The sequence below is a fragment of the Dermacentor andersoni genome, chromosome 5 (genome assembly GCF_023375885.2).
Source record: "Dermacentor andersoni chromosome 5, qqDerAnde1_hic_scaffold, whole genome shotgun sequence".
Taxonomy (NCBI): Eukaryota; Metazoa; Arthropoda; class Arachnida; order Ixodida; family Ixodidae; genus Dermacentor; species Dermacentor andersoni.
In genome coordinates this window covers 197748217-197775218 of record NC_092818.1, presented here as the reverse complement: position 1 = coordinate 197775218, position 27002 = coordinate 197748217, and the positions used below count along the sequence as shown (strand labels likewise).

The window sequence follows — 27002 nt, the reverse complement described above, 5'->3', positions numbered from 1 at the left end:
TTTCAATCAGGGACGAAACGCCGGATGACGTGAAGACAACTGGTGGCATAGCATAATTTATCACTGAGGGTAGTGCTGAAAATGATGGCGGTATTTCAGTTTCTTTCGTAAATACGGATGAGAAGGCAGAGTTAAACATAGTAGTGTACTCAGCATCAGTGAAAACTGTGCTCGACTCATCTGTGAGGGTTATTTCTGGTGCGTGATGCGGATTGATAACTTGCCAGAACTTTCTGGGGTTACTAGTTAGCATATTCAGCAAGTCCGAGTGAAAAAAGGTATGCTTGGCATTAGAAATAGCGGCGAGATATGATCTTTCAGCTTCGTGATATTTTACCCATGCGCTATGCGTTGCCTGAGACTTGGCTGAACGATAAATATGCATCTTTTTGTTCTCCAAACGTTTCAATGTTTTAGTAAACCATGGCTTTTGTGTGTTTTGGCTGCTTTGAAGGATACACGGAAATCTAAGAATTCTCTGATTTCTGAATATTAGTTCATTGTAGTAAGGCATTGCTAATATGACAAGGAAACTGAATAATGATCGTTATTTTGAAAACATTGGTATTCCAAAGCTCGTAGTACTGAAATGTTTTTAATTGAAACTATAAGAAGTCGGGAGGGGATTTCTGAAATATTTGTTAACCTGAAATTTGTTAATATAGTGTTTATAGAAATGAGGTTTCACTGTAGTTTGAATTAAGATATCTAAATATTTTAATTGAATTCACTGGGAGATTTGTGACTAAGCCAGAAATTGAACCAAGTCAGCAGGAAAAGGATGCACGAAGCAGAAACATATGTGTTGAAGTGATACTCTGCCTGTTTTGTCTGTGTATACAGCAGAATCTCGTTGATACAATCCCATCATGTACGATTTCCCGGCACCAACATTTGCGATCGAGAACACAAAAAGGCGGCCCAATCCTGGAAAGCATGAACTTTCAGCACCAACGTTTAGTGCACTGCCAAACTGCAATCGTATGGTATGTTTTCTGGCTGCTAGCTCCTACGTAAACAAAAAAATGTGTGAGGCTTGCATGGTCGAGACCATTAGCTGCTCGTCGAGGCAACTTCACCGCATTACTCACCCGCCCATCATGCGTGAAAATGCCAGTATGAACTCAATATCTTATTCCAGTACCAGCAGATCTCCTCCCGGGTCGTCACACCCGGTGTGGTGTGTTTTCCGGCCGCTCGATCCCATGTAAACAAGAAATGGTGCGAGTAATTCGCAGTCGGGAACATAGCTTCCCACTGCTTCAGCTTCTCCGAAATACTCACACGCCCGTGTCATGTGAAAACGCTGCTGCGCACTTAGTTTCTCAATCCGGTACCAGAAAATCTCCTCCCAGTGTGTGGGGTGTAGTGCTGTTGGAAGTGTACTGCACACTTTTAGTAGGCAATAACACAAACGTGCCACCGTTCCCTGCTGCAGATGCGTTGTGAACATCACGGTAAGCTACAGTGGAATCTGGCATCACTACTAGCCTACAGTAAAACCTCGTTAAACCGTACCCCACTTAAACAGTAGTTTCATTTTAAAAGTAGTAAAGTCAAATCCCCGACTCAGCGGCCATTGAACATTATGTGTTCTGTATCCGCATAAACTGTACCACCTTATTGCGTACGTATCGGTTAACACGTACTGTTTCCACTTTTCGTCGCGCAAACAGGGCGGTGCGTCGTCTCCATCGGGCAGAACAAGCCTCAGAGATCAGAACAACGGCCTCCAAGTGCCCTGTGCGTTCGTGAGTGAAGCCACATCAACATCAACATCATTTCAGCGGTGTGCATGAGAGCGTTGTGGCATCGTGTATGCGAGGACTCGCGTCGTGCTGAAGCTCGGATAAAAAAGATGCCGGACGCTTAGCATAGAAGAAAAATTAGACATCGTTCGCGCTATCGAACTTGACATGAAGAAGTCGGCACTGGCACGCGACAGGGATCTGCTGTTGACTACGGTGTTTGGCATTTGGAATGTGAAGAAGTTGCTCGGCAGCGCTGCTGCGACCGCGAAGGGATGATGAGGTTCGACTTTTCGCCATTGTTGCCTCTGTTGTTGCCGAAGTGTCGGCTAGCGACAGTGATGAGGACGACACGGAAAGCGACAGCACGAGCGATTTAGGCCCGACAGTGGCAGAAGCTGCACGTTATGTCAGCCTCATGAATGCAATCGTCGCGACGAAAACAGCACCCCGCAATGAAGAAGGCGCGCCACGACTTCTGCAGCGCTACCGCATGCGTGCACGGAGAATACGTAACACCAACAAGGAATCTGCCATGCAAGTGTTTGCCGAGAAGAGGGGGGCTGGCTGAAAAGCTGGCTCGCAGCTTCAGTAAGTTTGAGGCCACTGTCGTCGCTGCTAGGCCGCGGTGGCATCAAACGAAAATAACACTTGTCGCGCGAAGTGAATAAATACTGCATGTTTTTTCCCCTTTTATCGCACTCTGAGTTCCATTTTTGACAGGTAAATGGTCGATCTCATGCTATTTCGGTTAAACAGTACTACCGTTTAGTACGTACTTTTTCCGAGCTCCGGCCAACTACGGTTTAACGAGGTTTCACTGTACAGTAGAACCCCGGTGTTATGTTCCTTACTGCTGCGTTTTCCCGGCTGCTACGTTGTTTTCATCCGGTCTCGGCATAGCTTCCATAGAATGCAATGTATAAGGAACCCCGCTGTTACGTGGTAGCTGTGAAAACGTTCCCGCACGATACGTCGCAACTTAGCACCCCGAACCCACCTGGGCTAAAGTAGGCAACGCACTCCAACCGCCATTTTGGCTTTTGACGAGTTTTGGCCGGGCTTGGCTATGGAACTGGCTGCAAGAAGCTGCACACCAGTTCGAGAGGCCGCCACTAGGTGGCCATTCGTGAAAAATGCTCTCACTATCATCACTGTGATTACGGTCACCGCATGGTTGTTGGACGGGTCGACTCACGGAGGAAGGAAACTCAGGAGAGGCCCTGACGTCACTCTTTGTGAAGCTAAAGTGAAGCCGGAAGTTGGCGTTGCTCCGCCTATCGGGCCAGTTCTCCTTTCTTGTTTACATTTCCCGCGAAACCACGCTGCGCTGCGCGCAACCGGGCTGCTCGGACGCGCACGCTCTGCAGCAATACTAAACAATCGTTAGCATGTTAGCATGATTACGCCAAAGAGGGCAAAATTTCCCGCGGATATTCCTTCGTCCGTTGCCGTGGCACGGTGATGACGAGGAGCACGAGCCGCATGATGCCGGGGAGTTGCCAAATCGTAGCTTTGGAGAAGCCGTCGCGGCTCTGGACCTCCTCCGCAGGTACGTCACACCTCACAGCGACGCTGACAGCAATGCGGCCTTCCAGGCTATTGAGAAACGTGTGGCGATTTCTAGCAAGCGAAAGGAAGGGCAAGCCACCATTCTAGACTTTTTTAAGTCCTAAGCACACTCTGTGGAAATAAATTGTCTATAGTTGAAGCTGCACTTTTTTCATTCATTTTCGGAGCTTTCCTCACTGTTGCGTTTTCCCGGCTGTTATGTTTTTTTTCCTCGGTCCGGTGAAAAACGTATGAACGGGGTTCCACTGTATTTGTGCCTTTACAGCCTTTATTATTGCGCTTACTGCTGCGCATGACACCACGTTGGCCACGTGCCTTCAGGACTATGTAGTTGCCATCAATGATTCTGTCGATAGCGACTGTCGTTTTGTTGACTGCAGCTGTGGAAAACAGTAATTTCATTTTGCCTCAGTTTGTTCAATGGCTATGTTCCTTCAAAACTTTGGAAAGTATTTACGGTATTTTGCATGGTTGGTATACATGCATAGGGCAACATGCATGCCAAGTACCATCTAGCACAAGGTGATTTATGCTGTGCATGGCATCAAGGAAGGTGAGAAGGGTGTCATCAATAGTTACCGTATTTTCATGTGTGTAAGCCACACCAAAAATTCAAAAACGTTCTCAGTAAAGGTGGGGTGTGGGTTATATAAGAATTTCACCTGGAGGTGTGGCTTCACAGCAGTGCCGCTCATGCTGCCGTGCAGCCACACCTCGAGGCAATGTTCTCCACTGTTTTAGTTTCTCCCCACCGCTGCATGTCGAAGCTCCTTTCTCTCCTCCTTCATGGTTGTCCATTCTCCTCTTCCTTACGGGTTGGCATTCTGCGTATAGCAAATAGTGCACATGGTGTCGGTGAAGTCATACGTCACCCACTCCCGCAGCGCTCCCTCGGTCCACGCAAAGCGCTTTGCGATACGGCGGAGAGCAAAATCACCATTGCCCATGCGAGGGCTGCTCCGTCTGCACTGTCATCTTCTGTCACATAAATACTAGCTACATCTGCGATGTGATTCAATTCATGTCAGATGTCATGTGACTGATTTGTCCGCGATCACATCCGTCGTGTGAATCCAGCTTTATCAGCATCACTGAAGAGGGGGCAACAGAGTCGTTGGCCGAAGATATGATGTGGTGGAGCTGTGCATTTGCGAATGGACTGTTTTTGTAAAGATTAGAGTGTCGTTCTATGCAGTTATTTTCGCGGGATGAGCACAATGCCGCGCTGCTCTAGCCATGGTCAACGGCCCTCGCAATGCTTTGTTTTAATTGGAGAGTCGGATTCCCCCGGTCCATGCCAGGTGAAGCACACCGTACAGTGTACAGTATAAGCGCTGACTTTTTTTGCTTTCCCAGCTGTTGTAATTGGGGTGCAGGTTATGTATGGTGGCGGGTTAGATGCGGAAAAATATAGTAGATTGTGGTCATCATAGTGTACTGTCAAATGTTAATTTGTGGAGTCAGGTTATCGGAAATAGTGGGTAGGTGTTCGAGGGAATGATGTTTTTATTAGAACTGTAGCCTTCCAAGTTTGCAGCAATCTGTTAATTCTTGGAGATCCCTCTCTTTCCATCATGCAGCCTGTAAATTGTAAGCAGATTGTAAACACAGGTTTTGATTGAACCAATGACTGATTTGACATGCATCCACTAGACATGAGGTTTATTCTGTACTGCCATTTTACATTTGCTTGACGTTGTGAAGTCACATCTTTGCACACAACTTGGCAGCAGTGCTTGTTGAGTGCTTGTTTTGTCAGTGTTTCTCTGAGCTGTGCTGTCCACTGTGCTTGCCTTTTGCGGACAGCCTGATTACTATGCACTCTGTAAATGCTTCTTATTATGGGTGTGTGAATATTTGAAATTTTGCATGTGAATCAAATGTTCTTGTTCGAGCCTCGAGGGAGAGAGACCGATGCATGTGGCTACTGTTCAGAATAATTCTGCTGCAGGAGAGCTGCAGAGGCACCAGTCCCTCAGTGAATGCACGAGGTAGATAACTATGTGCAGGTAAACCCCAATACAGTATAACCAAGTCAGTAAAATCGGCAATTTGCTTTGTGGTTATAGGTTATACTAACCTATGATTTCCTACCTATGATCCCCCTACCTAACACTTCTACATCCCATACTATGCTGGGATCGGCAGACAGTATGAAATCTGCCAATCCCAGCGTAGTACAGGATATAGAAGCGTTAGGTACAGTAAAGGTGCAGTGATCATAGGTTAGTGAAGGTTAAGATTCACCTCCATTTGAAGACAGAAAGAGTAAAATTGGTCAAAAAGAAACAGGCCAACCTAGGTGCAGTAAGGGTAAAAGCAGACTAATTCAGGCTGGTACTTGCAAACAAATATGCAACCTTAGAAGAGAGAGATGAAGATGACATAGAGGTAATGAGTGAAACCATAACTAGGCTGGCTTCAGAAGCAGCAATTCAAGTGGGAGGTAAGGCACCAAGGCAACCAGTAGGTAAGCTCTCCCAAGTAACAAAAGACCTAATAAAGAAATGGCGTAGAATGAAAGTGGAACTGTGGAAATTCATGGCACTGTCAAAACTGATCAACAAGGAGAAAATACGGGATATTTGAAATTACGACGTGAGAAAGACTGAGGAAGCAGTAAAAAATGGACACAGCATGAAATCAGTGAGAAGGAAACTTGGCATAGGACAAACCAAGATGTATGCACTAAAAGATAACCAGGGTAATATCATCAGCAATCTTGAAGATATAGTAAAGCAGTGGAAGAATTCTATACTGACCTGAGAGAGAGCAGCCATGATACATCCATTCGAAGTAGTAACAAACAGGTTACAGAGGCTCTCTATATAACTAGCGATGAAGTTAGAAGGGCCTTGCATGGCATGAAGTGGGGAAAAGTGACAGGAGGAGATGGAATATTTTAATCAAGGATGAAGGAGACATAATGCTCGAAAAACTGGCGGCCCTTTATACGAACCGTCTATTGACTTCAAGGGTCCCAGAGAACTGGAAGAATGCCAACATTATACTAATCCACAAAAAGGGAGACGTTAAAAAATTGAAAAATTATAGGCCCATTAACTTACTTCCAGTGTTATATAACATATTCATCAAGATAATCTCCAATAAGAATAAGGGCAACACTGGACTTCAGTCAACCAAAAGAACAGGCATGCTTCAGGAAGGGATACTGTACAATGGAACACATCCATGTCATCAATCAAGTAACCGAAAGATCCACAGGGTACAATCAGCCTCTCTATATGGCTTTCATAGATTACGAAAAGGCATTTGATTCAGTAGAGATACCAGCAGTCATAGAGGCATTACGTAATCAAGGAGTACAGGACGCTTAAGCCAATATCTCCGAAAATTGCTACAGAGTTTTCACAGCTACCCTAATTCTCCACAAGAAAAGCAGGAAGGTACCTATAAAAAAAGGGGTCAGACAGGGAGACACGATCCCTCCAATGCAATGCACTGTGCGCTTGGAAGAAGTATTCAAACTATTAAACTGGGAAGGGTTAGGAGTGAGGATCAATGGCGAATATCTCGGCAACCTTCGATATTCAGATGATATTGCCCTATTCAGCAACAGTGGCAACGAGTTACAACAAATGATCGAGGACCTTAACAGAGAGAGTGTAAGAGGGAGGTTGAAGATTAATACGCAAAAGACAAAGATAATGATCAATAGCCGGGCAAGGGAACAAGAGTTTAGGATTGCCAGTCAGCCTCTAGAGTCTGTGAAGGAGTATGTTTACATAGGTCAATTACTCACAGGGGACCCTAATCATGAGAAGGAAATTTATAGAAGAATAAAGATGGGTTGGAGGGCATTCAGCAGACATCGTCAGATCCTGACTGGAAGCTTACCATTACCATTAAAAAGAAAGGTGTGCAATCAATGCATCCTACCGGTGCTGACATAAGGGGCAGAAACTTGGGGGAGACTAACAAAGAAGCTCAAAAACAAGTTAAGGACCGCACGAAGAGTGATGAAATGAAGAATGTTAGGCGTAACGTTTAGAGACAGGAAGAGAGCGGTGTGGGTCAGAGAGCAAATGGGAATAGCCAGTATTCTAATTGACACTTAAGCAAAAAAATGGAGCTGGGCAGATCATGTAATGCGTAGGATAAATAACCAGTGTACCATTAGGGTTACAGAATGGGTGCCATGGAGAAGGGAAGTGCAGCCGAGGACGGCAGAAGACTAGGTGGGGTGATGAAATTAAGAAATTCACATGTGCTAGTTGGAATTGGTTGGCGCCAGACAGGGGTAATTGGAGATTGCAGGAAGATACCTTTGTCCTGCAGTGTATATATTATAGGCTGCTGCTGATGATGATAAAAATATTTTTGCGTAGAAATGCAAGATTTTATGCAAATAGTGCAGTTGCTGATGGATTTTTCTTGCATGGAAGGGGCTGCAAAATTTGCTAAAATATTGGGCATGTGGAAAAAGCAATTTTCAATGAGAAAACATTTCATTTTGATAAATTTGAGAGTCTGCGATAAAAAATATGGTTTCATGCGGTGTCGATAATATCTTCACATCGGCGATACGAAGCGAAGCAAGCTACACTTTTGTGCCCACTCTGCCCGCCGGTTGATGGTGTCACCCGCAGTGGGGCGACACTATTATGAAAAGCACCGACAGTGGTGAGTGAATGCTTTGCCTGCCTCTCACTTCAACGCATCTCCAAAACTTCAGATTGCACAACCTGCCGTACTAAACGAGTGGGCAGACAGCTCATATAATGCCACGCTATCTTGGCAAGCCCACTCTTTGCACACATACGTGGCAGATTATCTCTAATGCAGAGGTTGCAGGCTGCGTATGCTCTATGCACTAGAAAAGGAGACGCGCGCCAACCTGCTTCTCCGCCTTACGTGCACTTGATTGCGTTTCCGCGACCTAGCTCCACTGCCCCCCCACCCTTTCCCCTTGCTTGCATGGGGGGGTATTCCTTCGTGGCGACAGTGAAATTTCATTATACATTCAAATCTTGTTGTTCAAACAGACTTTGTTATATTGAGGTTCTAAATACATGGTGTCCTATGGACAAGAAGTTATAAAAAGTTAAACACTTCGTTATGTCGATAATTTCGTTATATTGGAGTTCGTTTTATTGAGGTCTAACTGTACTACTGCTCAGTGATTTCCTGTCATTCAATAAGACTGCCTCATTTTTAGGCAGCCAGTATACAAATTTCTTGTCTCAATTTAGGCAAGGAATTTTATTATTTGGTTAGTCCCACCATGTTTGCATCCCTTTGAAACAATTGTAGCGGCTGTACTATTGCACTTCTCTCCCTGAGTGAACGCAACAATCTATGGGGATCTTGTGACGTGTGGTTATCTTGCTTCACATTACTGTCATTGTCATGGCATACCCGATAACTGAAAGCAGCTACGAATGGTTTTACGTGCATGTACCGAATAATGTAGATAAGTTAGGGTGTGTGAATACTCGAATATTACCGAATTGAATTGAATAGGAAACATTCGAATAATCTGATTCGAGAATCGAATACATATACTATTCAATTTTTAGAATATTTGATATATTCAATGTGGAGACCCGCGCAGTGCCACAGGTTGTGTGCACTGCAGAGCACCTTGTTCTTGATGCCTCCTAACTGAGCATTTCACTGTGTTTTTGTTTGGCTCAAAAGGAACATTGAGCTTACCTCGGACCAGCTACCGGGGCTGATGTAGTAGCGAACTTTGCCACTGTGAGTGCTCCCCGACCTCAGCATGATGTCGGATTGTGCACACAGGGCCCGAACGACGCAATTCCCAGAATGGCACCGCATCGGCTGTGGCCGCCTTGGTCAGTACAAGGTTCATCTGGGTTGACAAGGCCAATAGAAGTCATAATGTGATGTGCACAGAGGAAACGGCAACAACAGCAGCGTGCATAACTGCGGGAGCATGTGCAAAGATCTGGCACTGCCGATAGGTACATGGATCGTGTTGAGTATGCGGCAACGAACTTCACGCCACTTCAACAGCCGTCAATGCAACCTGCAAGCATGAGCTCGGGACCGATCACTGATGAGTCACCCGCACAAACATGTTAGCCTAGGCCATTAGGTTTAATTGGTGCTGCTTCATCGGGCATCGGCAACTAAAGTTATGGTTTGCTGCCGAAACTTTGCAGATCTATTTGCAGAAGCTGTGCAACAGTCGGAAAGCCAACAAACTACCTTGCAAATGCATGCGAATGCATGGGATAGCAACAAAGTTGTTCACGACTGCCATCTTTAAGACACTGTAAGGCGGACTCTTGTTCCCAATGCCGTTCATTGGTGCACATCAGTCTCTTTTTGTTGCTACGAGCAACCTGTCACAAGACTAACTTTGGATTTGCATGGAGGGCGCAACAGTGTCATGTTGAGTTGCATCCATTTGCACAGATGGCAGATGAACAAGGAAGAGGAGAGGGGAGGGGAGTGAGGGTTGCGTGAACTTGCCTGGACCCTCTAAGTTTCAGAATCTGACAGGTGGCAAACAATGCTGAACCTGACAATGAAACGGTGCAGATGGTCCTGCTTTTAACCACGAAACGGTGATTGAGTCATGTGATGCATGGTCCTTTTGTCTGCTATGCAGGTTGGTCTTGCAATAACCCACCTGCTGTTAAAGCTGAGATAGCTCTTCTGTATTTTGGAGGAAAGCTGGAAAGCAAAACTTTCTGTGCAATATATAGAAGATTGCCACAAAACACAGGTCCACTATCAAACTGAGAACTTCATTGGTATTCAGTGCAACGTAATGTCACTAATTCATTGGTTTCAGAGGAAGAAAGCCCTTGATTATGTGCAACAGAAATTCAATTGATGAAAAAAAAAAGTTTTTTAGACCTTCATATACAGTGGATTCTCTTTAACGGAACGTCAAGGGACCAGGGAAATTGCTTCTGTTTATCAGGAGTTCCATTTACTGAGAGACAATGCTGAATACAGTTGCGTGAATACAAAACCAACCAACCATGAGGATGATGTTCTGTTTAAGAGGCAGTTCCGTTTAAGCAATTTCCGCTTATTGAGATCCAACTGTACTAAATCTGAGCTGAAGTCAGCGCTGGCATACTAATTTGGTGTTTCCTGTAATAATAGTAGACTGTACTGTATATATTGATTTCTATTTGTGTAAGTTACTGATAGCTTGCTGCATTCTCGTTATGCTATGCTAGGAGACTCACGAGCATGTGCAGCACTGTGTTTTCTTGTCAATAATTTGTAAGCATTAAATTTTTGTAAAACTTTTTCTAATATTTGATTTAGTCTACTATTTAGTATTTGCACACCCCTAAAATTAAGCCTAATTTTGTTAATGACCTGGACTCTATGGAAATGTTGTATTTCACTTTGCTTAGAAATGAAAAGGTATTCAATATTTGGAGATTATTTTTCTCCAATATTCATGTTCAACTTGATTTGAAAGTTAAGTTATTTGAACACCTCTGCTTTTATTATTTGAGTTAGTTAATGTTATTAGACATGTTTTATGATGGTAAACTTGACTTATTGAACTGTACTTTCGGCTTGCAAGTACGATATGCTTTTGCATATAATACAAACCAAACTATAGTACAAGATACTATATTGTTGTAGCTGAGTTAAGCAAAAAGTAAGAAAAATGAATTTATCTACTTGTAATACAACAAAAACAGCTTATTTTGTCAGTTAAAACTGAGAAGAGCTTTTATTGCTAGAGGCAGTGGCACCTGAATATAATACACTAAGCAAATTTGGCATGCCAGGATTTGAAGCATAACCTCATACTATAGTGGGATTTTGTGGTATTCTGGAATGTCTACTGGAAATTTAATTTTACTCTGCATAATGAATGTACTTCATAATTTCACACCAATTACATATTAGAGAAAGAAGTGTGCAGGCAAATATGGTATTTTTGATTCAGCACTAGAGCCGCTATTACCTTGCTCATAGATACCATCACCACACTTGTGGTACTTTGTGACTCAGCATTGTGTGAATTACACAGAAGTCACTACATGCTGGTACTTGCTCACGCTCCTGCTCAAGCCCACTTATACACGCCAACATTCACTCACGTTCATAGTCGCTTCCACTCATGCTCATACTAGCATCCACTCCCACTCATCTACATATACAGTCAGCGTCAATTTTTTCAGGCTTCCTGAGGGCTGTGAAAAGGTCAGAAAAATTGCGCAGTCAGAAAAATTGAATGCATGCCTTTTACTGCCTCCAAGGGCTCAAGTCGCATCAGGCGCGTTTGAAATAGTTTTGAAAACCTGCCAGTATGCTTATTAGGCTTATTGGTACTCATACTGTGATAGGAGACGGCGGTTGCATGCGTCTATATTAAGGAATAGTGTCCCATAAGTGCCCCTTCCACTAATAGCATGCTGCACCGCAATACTTTGGGTATGCTTCACCGTTTAACATTATTGTACTAAGGCGAAGCTGACTTTTAGAAACTGTCATTATGCCGGTTTTCATAAGTCAGTGGTGAAGATTACAAAGGAGTCCACGCCATTGCTAACAGTGGCAAATTATTCCAATGAAAAACACGGCACCGAACAGAAAGAAGCTTGGTATCAAACATCGAAGTAGCTAGGCCTAGCGTTACCGTGCTTGTGGCCGTGCTTGTCAGCGGATCTGCATGGGAGAGCGCCGGTTTGAGGCGGCGAGATTATCAAAATGCAGGCTGTGTGGCATTGACTACTGTCATGTTGTACCTGCGGTAATGCAAAAAATCCAGAAAATTGGAAGACGAAGGTTCTTTGCATCCGAAATTTCAGACGTTCTTATACATTGACTCTATGGGGTACGTAGTGCTGCCACGATGGCATCCGAATTATTGGACATGTCCGAAAAATCCGAATAGGTTGTTGGACAACCTATTGTTGCACATGTCCGAATAGGTTGTTGATTGTATATGTACTCACGTCTGCTCACACTCGCCGACAGTCACCAGTGTTCATACTCACGTCCGCTAAAAATCACTGTCACTGACTTTCATTCAGAGTCACGTTAACTGACATGCCCACTCAAACTGACCGGCCCTCCCTTTCATGCTCACATACACTCTCACACTTTTTCACTCATTAGCACCCTATCTCCCACCTGTGAAATGTGTGTAGCGAGCATGGGTCAGAGGGCTTGTGAGTATGCTGGCCGATGGAATTGGATATCTGCCAAGATGTACAGTTTTTAGAGCTTGTTTATGATTGTCATATTGACATCAATAATTTAGCGATATTTTAATTACATTCCATTTAGGGCAAAATTGATTTTAAAGGAACAGTACAAAACACAATCCTGGACTGATTTCTCAGCCTAAGTTTCAGACTCCCTGTATTATTTGCATTCTCCAGGGGAGCAAAACCTGCTCATTGAATCAGCATATAAATGCAGATGAATTTTGGGGCATTGGTACATGAATGCTTCGTGAATAAACTTCATGAACATTTCCATTTGTCCGTGGTGCAAGTAATTCTGTCTTTGTCGGTAGAGCAGAGTGCATGTTCACAGTGTCCTTGCTGAACAAACTCTCCAAATTTTCATAATTAACAGTCAACATCTTGAGTAACACAGATGTACAGTAGAGGTTTGTTAATTTGACTCCGGTTCATGCGGCCTTTCAGTTAATTCGACCCGGCCAGTGCTTATGCATTTCTACAGGCCCAAACTTTCGTTATTTCAATCCTAAAATGGGCCTTCACCGGATAATTCGAACTATACCAAGCTGCACGCACACGCCTGGCCCCTATTTGAGATCCTGCTGGCGTCCCCTCTAGTGGCAGTGTCTGTCTCGGCGGAGCTTGGGAGACCATGATATGTTGAACACACATAGTCTCTTGTCGAAAATGCCTGTTTTTGGCCTGCCGTAGGAAGATGTTCAAGCAATAAGCGTAGCTCACAATGTCTGATTATGGTATTTATCAGATTCTAACACGTGCCTTTTACTTTTCAAGAATATTGTGCCGAAAATTGCCTGCGCGGTAAAATCGAACACGCTACCAAAACAGCTTTTGCAGCGTTCGTATGCTTTATTGCATAACATTGAGGTATTGCGGCGAAGTTGACTTTAAAAAAGCGTTTAGAAACACATATTGAGATAGATATCGGGTGTGCGTTAGGAGGAAGCAGGATGGACGGATAGACGGAGGTTAACCAGTTATCAGGGTGTGCGTTAGATTTATACTTTGTTTAGAAGCTGCAATTTCATTTCTATGTTCGTTTTCTACTTTGGACACATATAAAGCGGGTGTGCGTTTTGGTAAATACTGCCAAATGAATCAGCAGTGTGTTTTGCCATTTTTATTGTGTTTAATTTTTAATTCGATCCGCCGAATAATTTAATCAGTTTCTTTTGACTCGTCAAGGTCGAATTAACGGAAGTCGACTGTATTTAAGTTTTTAACAAATTTTTTTATTTTTAGCTTTGTTTAACCATAGTATTTTTCATCTTTTGAGGTTGACAGGTCTGGAATTAGCATGTGTTTGATGATTTAGAATAATGAATACATTTACCATGACTGGGCAGCAAGTCTAAATGACTAGATTGTGAAAAGCTTTCACGGTGTTGAAGGAAATGAACTCCTACTATGCCTTTTCTAGTTGCATCTAAGGTGGCTGTTTAAAGAAATGATCAAAAACCTCATATAGTCTATAATGTTGTGGATGCAGGGAGGTCCGCACTTCCCGGTGGAGCTCCGCACATCGTTGAGCTGTGCACGCCTCAATGCACAGCTTTGCCCATGCAATGGTGATGTCGTGGCCTTTGTGGCAGCAGGCGACCTGTGGGTCACTCACCTGGGCTCAGGTGCCGAGGCACGGCTCACGCACACTCGCTCAGGTGTGTTTCTCTTTATACCTGCCATGGTAGCTGCAGAATTCTGATGCCGAGCACGAATCTGCAGTTTGATTTTGAGCTTTGCAATAAGGTGGGAACAGAATGCAATAACACTCATCTACCTTGCTGAATGTACACTTTAAAAAACTGCAAATGGTCAATGAATCTGAAGCCATCCACTATGGCATTTCTCAAAGACCCTGTGTTGCTTTGATATTTTTAAATCAATCAATCAATCAATCAATCAATCAATCAATCAATCAATCAATCAATCAATCAATCAATCAATCAATCAATCAATCAATCAATCAATCAATCAATCAATCAATCAATCAATCAATCAATCAATCAATCAATCAATCAATCAATCAATCAATCAATCAATCAATCAATCAATCAATCAATTCTTTCTTCTGCAATTTATTGGTGCTGGGAACCTTAAGATTTAGCAGCTTTGGGAAGCGAAATTTGCAAATCTCTGTTCTTAACTTATAGTACTCTGTAATGTCGTATGTTGTTGTTGTGACGCAACAAAAGTTATATCCATGGTCAGGAAAATGCGATTTCTCTGAGAATTGTTAACTTGTCACTGAGGGGTGTGTGTGTATGTGTGTAAATGATCTTGGATAAATGTTTGCTTTGTTAGTTCCATCTTCTGCTGCATTTGTTTTGTTGGAACCATTGCTTTTTACATCCATGTCACATGAATGGTCTGTTTAATGTGCTCTTTTGTTACGAATGTTAATGTTGCTTTTTTATCGGGTCATGTGTGGTTGGTACAATTTTATCATACCCCTAACACAATGCCTCACAATGTCTGAATAAAAACTTTTAGGCTAGTATGCAGCATTGCATTACTGGAACCTGTCTTGTGTGAAGTATTCAATTAGCACAGGAGGTTTTTGTAGGTGCCGTGCATAAGTGACCATGATTTCATATTTTGGCAATTCACTATCATCACGATGCATCACATGCAGAAGCTGGTAATGATGGAACCTATTGATCAATATTTATTTACCCAGAAAATCTGGATGGTATTCAGGGCCAAAATTTTTAAAAACGCGGAAAATGAAGCAAACATGTCGCAAGTACAGTGGAAGTTGGTACTTATGAAGATAACAGATTTACAATATGAAGCACACCAAATGTTAACATAATATAAGTAAATTGATCATTTCAATATATGTATTTTAAATGCATAAAAAGTCATTGTAGTTGAAAATGAGCAAATAAAATTAACTGTGAAGAATACAATACAAGAATACAAGAAACCAAATGGGGCACTAATACAGATCTCAGACAAACTCTTGCATCTGTATCAGAAAATTGGGGTCATAATGGTCTTCAGGCTTTGTTTTCTCCAATTTGTCCCAACACATCTATTGTAGTGTGACACTTAGTGTAATATGAAGTGTGTAATATGAAGTGTATAGAGATGCAGCAATCAGAAAAAAATGATTTTGGTGTTTCAGCAAATTGTTCTTGTTGTTTTATTTTTGAAAAGTGCTTTGGTGCAGCCATAGTCATAATTGGCAAGCATTTCTAGCTTAACTGCATTGAGGCATTGACACCTGTAGTCACCAGCATTCTGGCACTGCAAGAAGCATCACCATGGAGGAAACCTCATAGACTCTAGCGTTACACTTTATGTATGTGCGGTTCTATAAAGTTAAAGACCCGCCGTGGTTGCTCAGTGGCTATGGTGTTGGGCTACTGAGCACGAGGTCACGGGACCGAATGCCGGCTACAGCGGCCGCATTTCGATGTGGGTGAAATGCGAAAACACTCTTGTACTTAGATTTAGGTGCACGTTAAAGAACCCCATGTGGCCAAAATTTCCGGAGTTCTCCACTACGGCGTACCTTATAATCAGAAAGTGGTTTTGGCACATAAAACTCCATAATTATTATAAAGTTAAACTTCTGAGCAATAAGTTGTGCTTGCGTTATCACATTGTATTCTTTTTTGAAAGAGGGTCTATGTCAACTAAATTTTATTGTACAGTCAACTTGCGATTTATTGGACTTCTTAGGGGCCGCAAGAACATCCGAAAAATCTGCTGTGGTGGCTACGGCTGTCAGCGGATATTTGTGCGAGAGCACCTGTTTGAGGCAGCGAGATAATAAAAATGGCGGTGGTGGTGGCTTCGATAATGCCGTTTCGGACTTGCGGTCATGGCAAAAAGCCCAGCAAATTGGATGGCAAAAGGTTTCCATGTCTGAAATTTCAGACTTTTCACTCAGACATTGACTCTATGGGGTGCATGGCGATGTCACGAAGGCGTCCGAATTATCGGCACGTCCGAAAAATCGGGCGTTGACTATTCATCTTTACAGCACATTTTTCAGACATGTTGGGAAGCGTTGTGCGTGATATTTGCTTGGGGTGTGGCTGTATGCCGTCTGGTGGAACAAATTTGAGTTGCGGTGAACCGTTACTGCTTTTACGCTTACTTGTGTTGTCCTAATCACCCACCTCTGTAGAAGGTGCAACTGTGTCAGAGAGTCCAGTCAGTGTGGGCGTACCATCCTACGTGACCCAGGAGGAGTTCAACCGGTACGTCGGCTTCTGGTGGTGTCCCATGGTTGGTGAGTGCACATCATTCCTCACCACTTGGTCGTGCTTTATGGTCGATGGCATGGCAACCTAATTAAGACTGCAAATGTGCTTTTGGATGTCTTCACTCAGGCTGGCATGTAGCAATTTAAGAGGAAGTGAATTCAATATTCACTTTAAAAAAATTAATTACGTAGATTCAAGTTTATCCAACGCAGTGTTTGACTCTAAATGACACTAAGCTTGTTTGAGTTGGCGAAATAACAACAGTTGTGAATGACACGGGCACAGCCTTGATGCCTGTAGCTGTTAGCTGTCTACATCACAAGGACTAAGGTGATGTATAATGCTTGTTGAAGGAAGAATGTTGAGAGGTGTAGGTACGGAGAAGTACAACACATATCTAAAGATGTTTAAGGCTTCATACCCTTTGTGTCATAGCGGCACATTCATTCTGAGGAATTGGCCAACATTGGGCATATATCTAGTGGCCCTAGTTGTTTATAGGCATCGACCGATAATTTGGACTCGATGGAGACTGCCAAAACGTCTGAATAATTGAAAGTCCAAAATATCACATTTGCCCAAAAATAAGTGCCTCTATTCTGCAAGCAGATCAAAATAGTGTGCCATATTCTCGGATCGTCACTTTCGGAGATACTTTCAGTTCAGCATGAATAGTGCAAGATGCATTGGAGTCTAGGAGCAATAGCATTGTTGGCACAGTTGCCGCATGTTTCGCATGACCAGCGTGAGATGCGTCAGCACCTGAGAGCAACGTCTTTCTTGGCACAGTGCTAAGTGTGCTGTCTCATCACAGTGAGGAAACACTGCCACCTGTCGATGTGTCTGGCGCAAGTTGCACAAATGATTGTGAAAATGAAAGTATGTTTTGAAAGTGGTCGTCCAAGAATGCAGCCCAACTTGTCAATGTGTGTTGCACATAGGTACACTTGCCCTTGGCCATTCCATGGCTGCAATTTTCTAGCAATGCCTTTATGCTACTCTTATTCATGCTTTTCGCACTGTGCCAGGGGTCAGAGCAACGCTCTGCATGCTTTATCAACGGCATCAGCCAGCCATGAACAGCGGATGATAAGAGGGGCAAATGGAATCAAGTGGAAAGCATTGCTACAAAATGCAGCTCACATCTCGAACATTGTCAGGCTGTTGCTACAGATAGATAGAAGTGCAGTCAGTGCATGCACCGAATTCTTATCGGCGACTGCAAGACTGATCAGGCTTAACTACAGTAAAAGCTCGTTAATTCACTACTCGTTAATTCGAAATTTCGGATAATTCGAATTAGTTGCCGCGGTCCGTCCCACAATGTATTGAAAGCAATATGTAACACATCCCGCTAATTCACACTGAAATTCGCACCGCCACCGATAATTCGAACTCCGCATCATCGTGGATGGGGAGAGTGCTAGTGCGCGGGAGCACGCAGGCGTCGCCGCGCGGGTCGCGCAGCTTTGCTTTTTCGATCAGCGGCAAGGACGATAACACCCTCGCCGCACGCCATGTTCTTTGCGTACGAGCGTGCGAGGGTGAGCCGGCGAACGCGGCTCAATCTCGCGTGCGCGAGAGGGGAAGGTGGGGCGGAGCGCGCCCTCTCTTGTCGCGCGCGAGGCAGGGGGGTGAGTCGAGGGAGGGACCGGGGGACAATCTTCAGCGGCTGAGGCGGCTGCTGCTTACGGCGCGGCCATGCGACCGCCGCATCTTGAAAGCGATCTGCGACGTGGCCAAAGTGCGCGCCCGCGTGGGCCTCGTCTTCAAAGCGATCTGCGATGTTTGCAGAGTGCGCGTATTGCCAGTAGCTTCATATGCGATGTGCTTTCTACGTTTCGTTCGCGTTAAAGCGAGGGCTGTACGAACGTCAATTCGCTCGCTGCTACTGCTGCGTGCCCTCACTCCAACGTTTTTCAGCGAGTTTCCGCGGTCATCGAGCGAGATGCGTTCATGCTCACCTGTGCGCGTGTGACACAGTGCTTGTTAATTTAGTTAGTAAGCAAATGCTTACAAGTTTATACGGCCGATAAAACTATTATCCTTACTTCGTATAGCTATCTACTAATTTTCTATCGCAATCGATGCTTCGCTTTTCGCGCGAGACGGACACTTTTTTTTTTCTCTGCCCGCGACAAACGCGCAGATGGAGCAAGAGCCATCTCGACGTCGGGCGCGTCGGACCGCGCTGGCCGCGTCTGGTTACGTTGGCTGCGCCAGAGCTTCGAAGTATAGACGTTGTTCACGCCAACGTGACGTAGCGTGTGCGCGCGTGCTCACGCCACGTCAGACTATATACGCGCCTTAACCGAGCGATTTTTTTCTCTGACTTTCATTAGTTCGAATTTTGTATAATTCGAATTTTCATAGCATCCCCGCGGAATTCGAATTAACGAGCTTTTACTGTACTTTTGGTTTTATAGAGTGCTGGTAACATGGTTGACAACCATGCTGGTGACATCTCAAAACGAAGGTACCGTTATTTTTGCTTGACTCTGTGGTCAAGTTAGCACACAGTCATCCAGTTGGAGTCCGAATTATCGCATGACGAGCTGTAAGGTGTCCAAAATTTAGACCTTCCTTATACGTTAAGGTATGTTACACTAGTGGGAAAAACGCGTGACACAGGTTTGCCCGCTTAACATGGGTAAACCTGTGTTATGTGATAAAGTATACAAATGCCACGAAGGCGGTTTTGGTTTCGTATTGGTTGCACTGCGCAAGCAATTTTCAGCCCAATGTGCTCGGAAAAAAAGAGTGTGTGTTAGAATTGGGTAAATACCGTAATCAGACAATTGTCAACTACGTTTATTGCTTGAAAATCTTTCTAGTGCAGGTAAAGAATAGGTAGTTTTTAATGAGAGATGACATATGTTCAATGTATTCACTGTCCGCTAAGCTCCACCAAGACAGACGCTACTACTGAAGGGCTCGCTATTGGGGTCACAAATAGGGGTCAGGTACATGCATGTTTACTAGTCAATTTCGGATTATCCGGTGAAGGCTTATTTTAGGATGGAAATAACAAAAGTGTGGGTTCACAGAAATGCATGGGTGCCGGCTGGAACCTTTGGTCGGGATCTAATTGACCGGAGTCTAATACGATAAGTACTGACAGCTTATTGAGTGTGGCTATTCTCACTACAAGACAACCATCCTGGCACTTGCAGAAGTAAAATTATTACCCAGATTTTCAGTCAACGTTAATTAACATATTCAGTTCAGATTTTCTTAGTGCACGTTATTGAATGGTACAGCAGGAGGCCCGAAGGTGCAAAGATATATGCAGGACTGCTCCTGTGACTGCACGGGCAGCAAGGTGCCATGCAGTGGCCAGAGGGGCAACTGCGTGGCAGATCTCTGAGTGGTTTCCGACACTGGTGCGCAACATGCAGATGCAGTGGGAACGTACCGCATCCTGTACGAGGTGGTGGACGAGAGTGACGTGGAAGTGCTTCAGCTGCCTTCGTTTGGCGAAGATGGCACAGCGGGCACAGAGGAGCACCGCTTCCCCCGTGCGGGTTCTCCAAATGCCCGCTCCTCCCTTGCCCTAGCACAGTTCTCACTCTCCCACACTGGACAGGTATTTATTATTTATTGAGAGTCCCAAAGGCGCTGGAAAAATACATTCCATATATTGCAATTTTTTTTTGTGCACCGAGAAAGTTGTCATGCAACTTTTTATATACTGTATCTCAGAAATTTTGGTAAGCGTCAGGGAGTAAATGTAGCCACAAGGTCTTCCATAAAAAAAGGGCTGTGTTATATCCTTCTCAAGATGTGGAAATCATTGCTGAGGACGAACGATGCAGTGAGTGGGGTTCTCCATGACATGCGCTGATGGAGGGGAGAATGATGTGGGCAATGCAGAGGAGGAGGGTTGGAGTGAACAAACAAGAAACAGAAAAAAAGAAAGCTGGGGCTGCGTGCTATATGTCACGTGTTGTACGTTCTGCGATTGCATGAGGATTGCCAAGGCCACAGAGAACCTTCTGCTGCAACCACATGTCAATGGCACGTACTGTGCTCTGAATGCGCGTGCATAAGCACTAATCCGCTCTTCAGCCGGTGTGCAGAAAGCAGATACAGTGAACTCTTACTTGAGTGAACTTCAAGGGCCAAGGAAATACCGTTAAAACCGGACTATAGGTCGGACCGGAATATAGGTCGATTCCCCAACTAACGTATTCTAAAAATGAAAAAAATCTTTTTCAGTGGCAAAAGTACCGAAAGACACCTTTACCTTGAAACAAATGCGACTCAGCCGGTTGCACAATGGTGACAGTATTTATTTAAACGCTGCTTGCATGTGCACCTGCCAAGTTTTTAACAGTATTGCGCGACCATCGACCCGCGTGCTTGTCAGCACCTTATTAATGGCGCTGAGCGGCGAAACAAATGAGATACGCGCATGTGTACACATGCCCTTACTTTCGCTATTTCGCCGTTCCGTGCCGTGATGATAAGGTCCTGACAAACACGCGGGTCGATGGTCGCGCGGTACAGTTAAAAATTGGCCGGGTGTACAGTACACAGAAGGGCATGAAGTGCGCAAGCGCTACTCCGAATCAGAGCAACACCTTTGATCAGAGTCGTCCGAACTAGAGTCGGATGACGAGTGCTTCTTGCTGCCCAGTCCATAGGCGCGCGCAATCTCTACCGCTTTCGAACGGATGCATTCGGCAGTCACAGGCAGCGATCTTACACGCAGCTGCCGGACGAACTCTGCAACCTCCAGTTCTGTGGTCTGCTGCGACCCGCCCACGATATGACAATTTCTTTTGGTTGCTGCAAGTTGTAATACGTTTTGCTTTTGCCTCCGCCGCTACTGAATGCTCTTTTCGGATACTCCAAGTTTGCGCTGTGTTGCCAGGTTGCCGTGGGCTTTCGCATACTCAGTCGCCTTTTTCTTGAAGGCGACGGTGAATTGACGTCGGCTTCCGCTCATTTTGGAACAATATGTGAAAACGCAGCCTTTAACCAATATAACTTTGTGACAGTGGAAACGCAAAATGCCGGTGCCACAATGTCGCCACGCCGCGCTGCTGCTGGTGGCGATGGCGGCTGTTTACTTCATCTGCCCATTGTTGCAAGACTTCCGTAGTTCTTCCGCCAATGTCCGGTATATAAGACGAGGGTCGACTTTGCGTGATGGTTTTTTGAAAAAAAGTTCTACCTATATTCCGGTTTTTACGGTAGTTCACTTTACTGAAAGTTCGCTAAACTGAATATTCTCTAGAATATCGAACAGGATAGGGCCCAGCAGATATAGAGTCAAAAGTGTGCAATGCAATTCATGGAGTTATGTACATCGATATACAGTCGACGACCAATAATTAAGACTCCACAGGGAACGTAATGCAGTGGAATCTCGATGATACGAATCTCATGGGTTCACGAAAAATATTCGTATTAGCCGAAATTCGTATCATCGAAGCAATTAAAACTAGCGAAATTAAAGAGTCAGAGGTAAACTCACTCATGCACACGTGCGTAAAAAGCATTTATTTCTTGAAGAAAAAGTCTCTAATGTCCTTCTGCTTCTTTTTCTTTGTCAGGTCACTTAGCAGACTTTGTTCAAATCCATAAAAACACGTGCACATGTCATCGCTGATTTCATCCGTGGCCATAGCACGCCTCAGAACTTCAAGCGCGTGCAGCCTTTCAGCTGCCGATGGTGGTTCTTCGCCATCACCCACGTCTAACACAAAGAATGCGGCCCGAAGCACAGCAGCTACTCCATCCGATGGCACGTGGAAAGGAGGAAAAGCACAAATGCAACAAAAGTGCCACCGCTTCAAACTCTTCACACCCAGCCGCAGCCTCCGCGCTGTCCGGCGCCGCGTCTGCGCCTCCGCACTAAAAGAGAAAGGGAGAAATCGTGTGACTGCGCGCTGTTCTCTTTCGTGGCTGTCGGTGGGGCAGCGTTTATTAAGGCAAAAGCTTTTAATGGCTCATGGTCGCGGTCGTGTCCGTCCGTGCTCTGAAATCGTGCCAACTGTGGCCTCTTCTCCGCGTAGCGGCGCAACCTCCTCCCCTTCTTAGCAACCGGCACGCCAGTGGGGGCGCAGCTGTGCACAGCAACCGTGACGTCACACAGTAATGGTAGAACGAGTGGACGCGCTTCGGCTATGGCAGCTGCACCGCCACTCCTTTGCATGGCTCCGAAGTGGCCCAGTGATTCCGCGCCAAGTGGTTTGGGTAAGCGGCAGCGGACGCCGGATTCCCCCAACACCAAACGACAGAAGAACAAGGAGCGAATGCGCTTGCAACGACTGAATATATCACCAGATGCGAAAGCAAGGGAGGCAGAACGGAAACGCCAAAAGCGACTGATTAGATAGCCGGGTACGAAAGGCAGGGCAGCAGAACGAAAGTGGCAGCAGCGACAGGCAATATCGTCGAACACCAAAGCGAATGAATTGGTGCGCAGACGGCAGCAGTGACTGGCTATGTCACCGAACAGCAAAGCCAGGGAAGCGGAGCGCAGATGGCAGCAGCGTCTGGCTTTCGCCAAGCAAACTTTAGAATTTCCAAAGTGTCTTCGGTAATTTTCATATAAACTGACGTGGGTCGAAAATTGATTCTTAACAACCGTTCTCTAGCACGTTGCAAAGTAATGGGGCTTGGCTGGCACCACAGGAAAATTCGTATCATCCGGAAATTCATATTAGCTGTGATCGTATCATCGAGATTCCACTGTAAGTCCAAACTATTGAATGTCTGAAAAAACGAATGTATCCAAAAAAGATCACTTCATTGTCCTTTCAAGGTCCTTGTGCAAGGAAAAGGTGGTCGATGCGTTGCTGTGTGCACTTACGCTTACTAACCAAGTACGCCTATACTTCTGCCAGTCGTATGCTGATATAAGGACTGCAAAAGCTCCAGTCAGATCTGCATGTAAAGGCTCCAGAGCACACAGTACATCATCATCGAGTCGCTGTTTGACGGTCGGAGAACTTGCTCAATTATTTCGTCATTGTTCTGTCAGTACGATGACGACATCGCACTGTCAACATCTGAAATGTCTTAAAATGTAATGGCGGCAGTAATTAGCACACTGCAGCTTCGTCGGTCATCAATGATAACCACATTTGAGCTTGTTGTAGTGGGCAGCAGTTCAGGCTCTTCAGTTGCGGAGTTGGGCTCATTACAGAAGGTAAATCCAGTGTGAGGGAAGCGTGACAGCGAGGGCGCTGTTGGTGCCCTTGGACACAGCCTGTTAATAACTTCACAAGAAACACAGTTAAACCTCGATATAACGAACTTAAATGCAGTTAAACCTGGATATAACGAAATTGACAAAGGCTCGAAAATTTTCGTTGCAAAGAGGTTTTCGCTATATGCAGTTTGTGGGGAGCACACGCGCCCATCTTCCCCCGCGCCGTCGCGTCGAGAGCCGGCATAGACGGGGGAGAGGCACACTATGCCCTCTCCCGATTCTCCCTCGCTCTCGCGACGCGCACGCGCCCTTCCTCCGCGACTCGCGGGCAGGCAGCTGACGGGCGAGGAGGACATTCCCCTCGCCCAGCTAAAAAGGGACAAAACAGCGCGACCGGGGGAGACGCTCTCTCTCTGAGGCCGGACCCATAACCTGCCGGACTGGAGTACCTGCTGCTACCCGTGAGTGACCACGTTGCCTGACTATCCCGGGCAACGAGGCCAGACTATTTATTACTATTACGGAGAGGACGTCCCTCTGCGAGTGTTCGCTATTGCTAATAGCAATAAACGTTGTTACCGTTGACACCGCTGGTTGCCTTATTCGTCCGAACCCGGCGTAGCCGCGATTCCCGCGCTACGGGTTGGGAGTACCACGAAGCGACTGCGTGGGGCTAGATCCGGAGCTCGCCTTCAGCCCTAGCCGCACGCAGAGTGGAACCCCCACAAGTTTCAGCATGAATGAAAATCTGAAAAAGAAATGCACAAATTAAACAAAGGAGAACTGGAGATACTCACTCAGAACGCATTTATTTAGCATAAGAAAACTGTTATTTTGCTCTGTTGCTTGTTCGGGAGGGATGGCAACACTGAACGCTCGTAAGACATCAACGTACATAACGCTGTTCCATCATCGTCTAGCGAGCCCGTGACATGGCGCAAAACGTCAACGGCATCCAGCACTTCCTTCGTGGAAGGCAAAGCACGTGATGAATCAACCTCCAAAGATCTGTCGTTGTCATTGTGCTATCGGATACTTTCCACCAGCGCCTCATTCGAGATCTCTTCCGTAGCGACGGTGCCGTCGTCTGCATACAAAAAATCGCAAAGCTGCACGTCGTCCAGGCTGCTCCATTCGTGCATAGTGAAACCCAAGCTTCGGCGAGATTGGGCGGGCCTGAAAGCCACTGTCCACTGTCAGTTTCCGCAGCCTGAACCTCTTTTGTGATCCGGGCCTTGCTGAAGCAGATCATAATAATGTCTGCACTTGTTTCCCACCATGATGCTTCAAGCATCCTAACTGCTTGAAAAACGTCCACCTTTGTTTCCCTCTGAAGACGAATGTTCAGAAACAGCCTTTAGATTAGCCTACGCTGGTAGGAACACTTCACAGTGTTAATAATTCCTCTGTTGAGGGGCTGAATGAGTGAGGTACGGTTTGTGGGTAAAAACTGGAGCTCAATGTTAGACAGCTCGAGGCCTTCAACATGGTGCGCAGTACAGTTGTCTACAAATAGGCAAATTCTGCGACCTCGCTTCTTGATATCTTTGTCGAACTGTCTCAACCAGTCACTAAATATGCCACGTGTAATCCGTGCTTTCGCGTTTGCCACGTATTTCACTGCCATTCTATGTGTCCCTTTAAAGTATCTGGGTCGGACGCTTTTGCCGATAACCAATGGGACTCGCTTGTTGCTTGCGTCCGAATTTATGCAGAGCAAAACAATCAAGTGGCGTTTACTCTGCTTGCCGCCGTGGCAGACGTCTCATTCCAGCGAAGGGTGTGGGTTGGGAGCAACTCGTAAAAAAGGGCCGTGTCGTCGCGTTGTATGTATCACACGCGTCATAACGCTCCAAAATGCATGGTAGCTTGTGCCCAATCCAAGAAGTGGCACAATCGCTGTCCGCAGAGCCTCACTACTAACTAGTCAAGGGTAAAACGGACGCCGACCAAAAACATTAAAAGAAAAAAAAGCAAGACATTTCGGCTCCGATACGGGGCCTTGTTCACAATGAAAGTAAACGAAAGGGGGCGGCGGGGGGAGATGATTATGTACGTGTGAATAGATGGCACAAAAAACTTTTTGCTCTCGACTATGAGCAACCCCGACCAGATGAGTTTTCATTGCACTCTTGATTTCATCACCAGTAATTACTTTGCAGACGATTCCATACCTACTTTTGAAGCCTTGAAGCCACCTGTTACTTGCTTTTAAATAAGTGCAGCCCAAGATACAAGCACGATCCCTTGCTTTTTGCTGCAAAACAGCGCCGCTGATGAGAACATTTCGTGCTCTCGTGTCCATGAACCAAGTAAACACCACTTTGTCGACATTGGCGTATGTTAATGGCTTCAGCTTCTTCTTGCAATCGGTACCTGACTCCAATGCAGTGCGAATCGCATCTTCTGCATTCAGGATTGTAGACAGAGAACTAGCTGGGATGCCAAATTTGTCAGCTACATCCTTCTTTTTTTTCGCCTCCAGGAACAGTGTCCAAGATGGGCATTTTGTCTTCAAGAGTCAATATTTTGTTTCTTCGTTGAGGCACTCATCCTTGGAATCGCAGATCCTGTAGGTGCTGCCATGTTTGATTACATGGTGACGCATCCATTGCTTGCCTCAACTGCCTCCGTTGCCTCCGCATTTACATTGGGTTTGTATGACGCCGGTGCAGCTTTGCAAACCTGGAGATATCATAGACGACGACTGGCTGGACAACAAGAAGCTTTGGCCTCAGCTTCAGACAACATGCAAAAGCACTTTGGAAGCTGATTAAGCTATGTTCAAACGGTGTGAGCAGCGTATATGGGCTTGTTTTAAAAGCGAAGATAAATATTTATTCCAAGCTATCCAAACTTTCAGCTCATGAATTGAGTCAGGGTTAGTGTGTTTTGGTCTTCATTCTTTATTTGGCAAGTATTTTGAAGCAGCGGCTTGTCACATTTCTGACTCAGTAAATTTCCTTGGTGCGGTCAGTATATGATTATTTCTGCCTAATTGCTCGTGGGTGTGCTCAGTTCCGATAGATTTGTTCTTGCTGCGTGCAAGGCTTGAAACGTAGACATTTTGTACATTGTAATACCTTGTAGCAAAGATGTATTATTGCTAGCAACTCGC

At 45.2% G+C, this 27002-nt stretch overlaps 1 protein-coding gene across 6 annotated transcripts in view; it reads left to right on the top strand.

The window, feature by feature from the left end:
* Positions 1 to 27002, top strand: part of LOC126531823 (dipeptidyl peptidase 9-like) — a 156604-nt gene that overhangs the window by 30500 nt on the left and 99102 nt on the right. For all 6 annotated transcript variants that reach the window (XM_050179557.3, XM_050179559.3, XM_055071505.2 and 3 more), the window contains 3 exons: positions 13992 to 14160; positions 16641 to 16745; positions 20118 to 20305. In XM_050179557.3, the coding sequence (XP_050035514.1) occupies positions 13992 to 14160; positions 16641 to 16745; positions 20118 to 20305 (462 nt within the window). The remainder of the gene's footprint in view (positions 1 to 13991; positions 14161 to 16640; positions 16746 to 20117; positions 20306 to 27002) is intronic.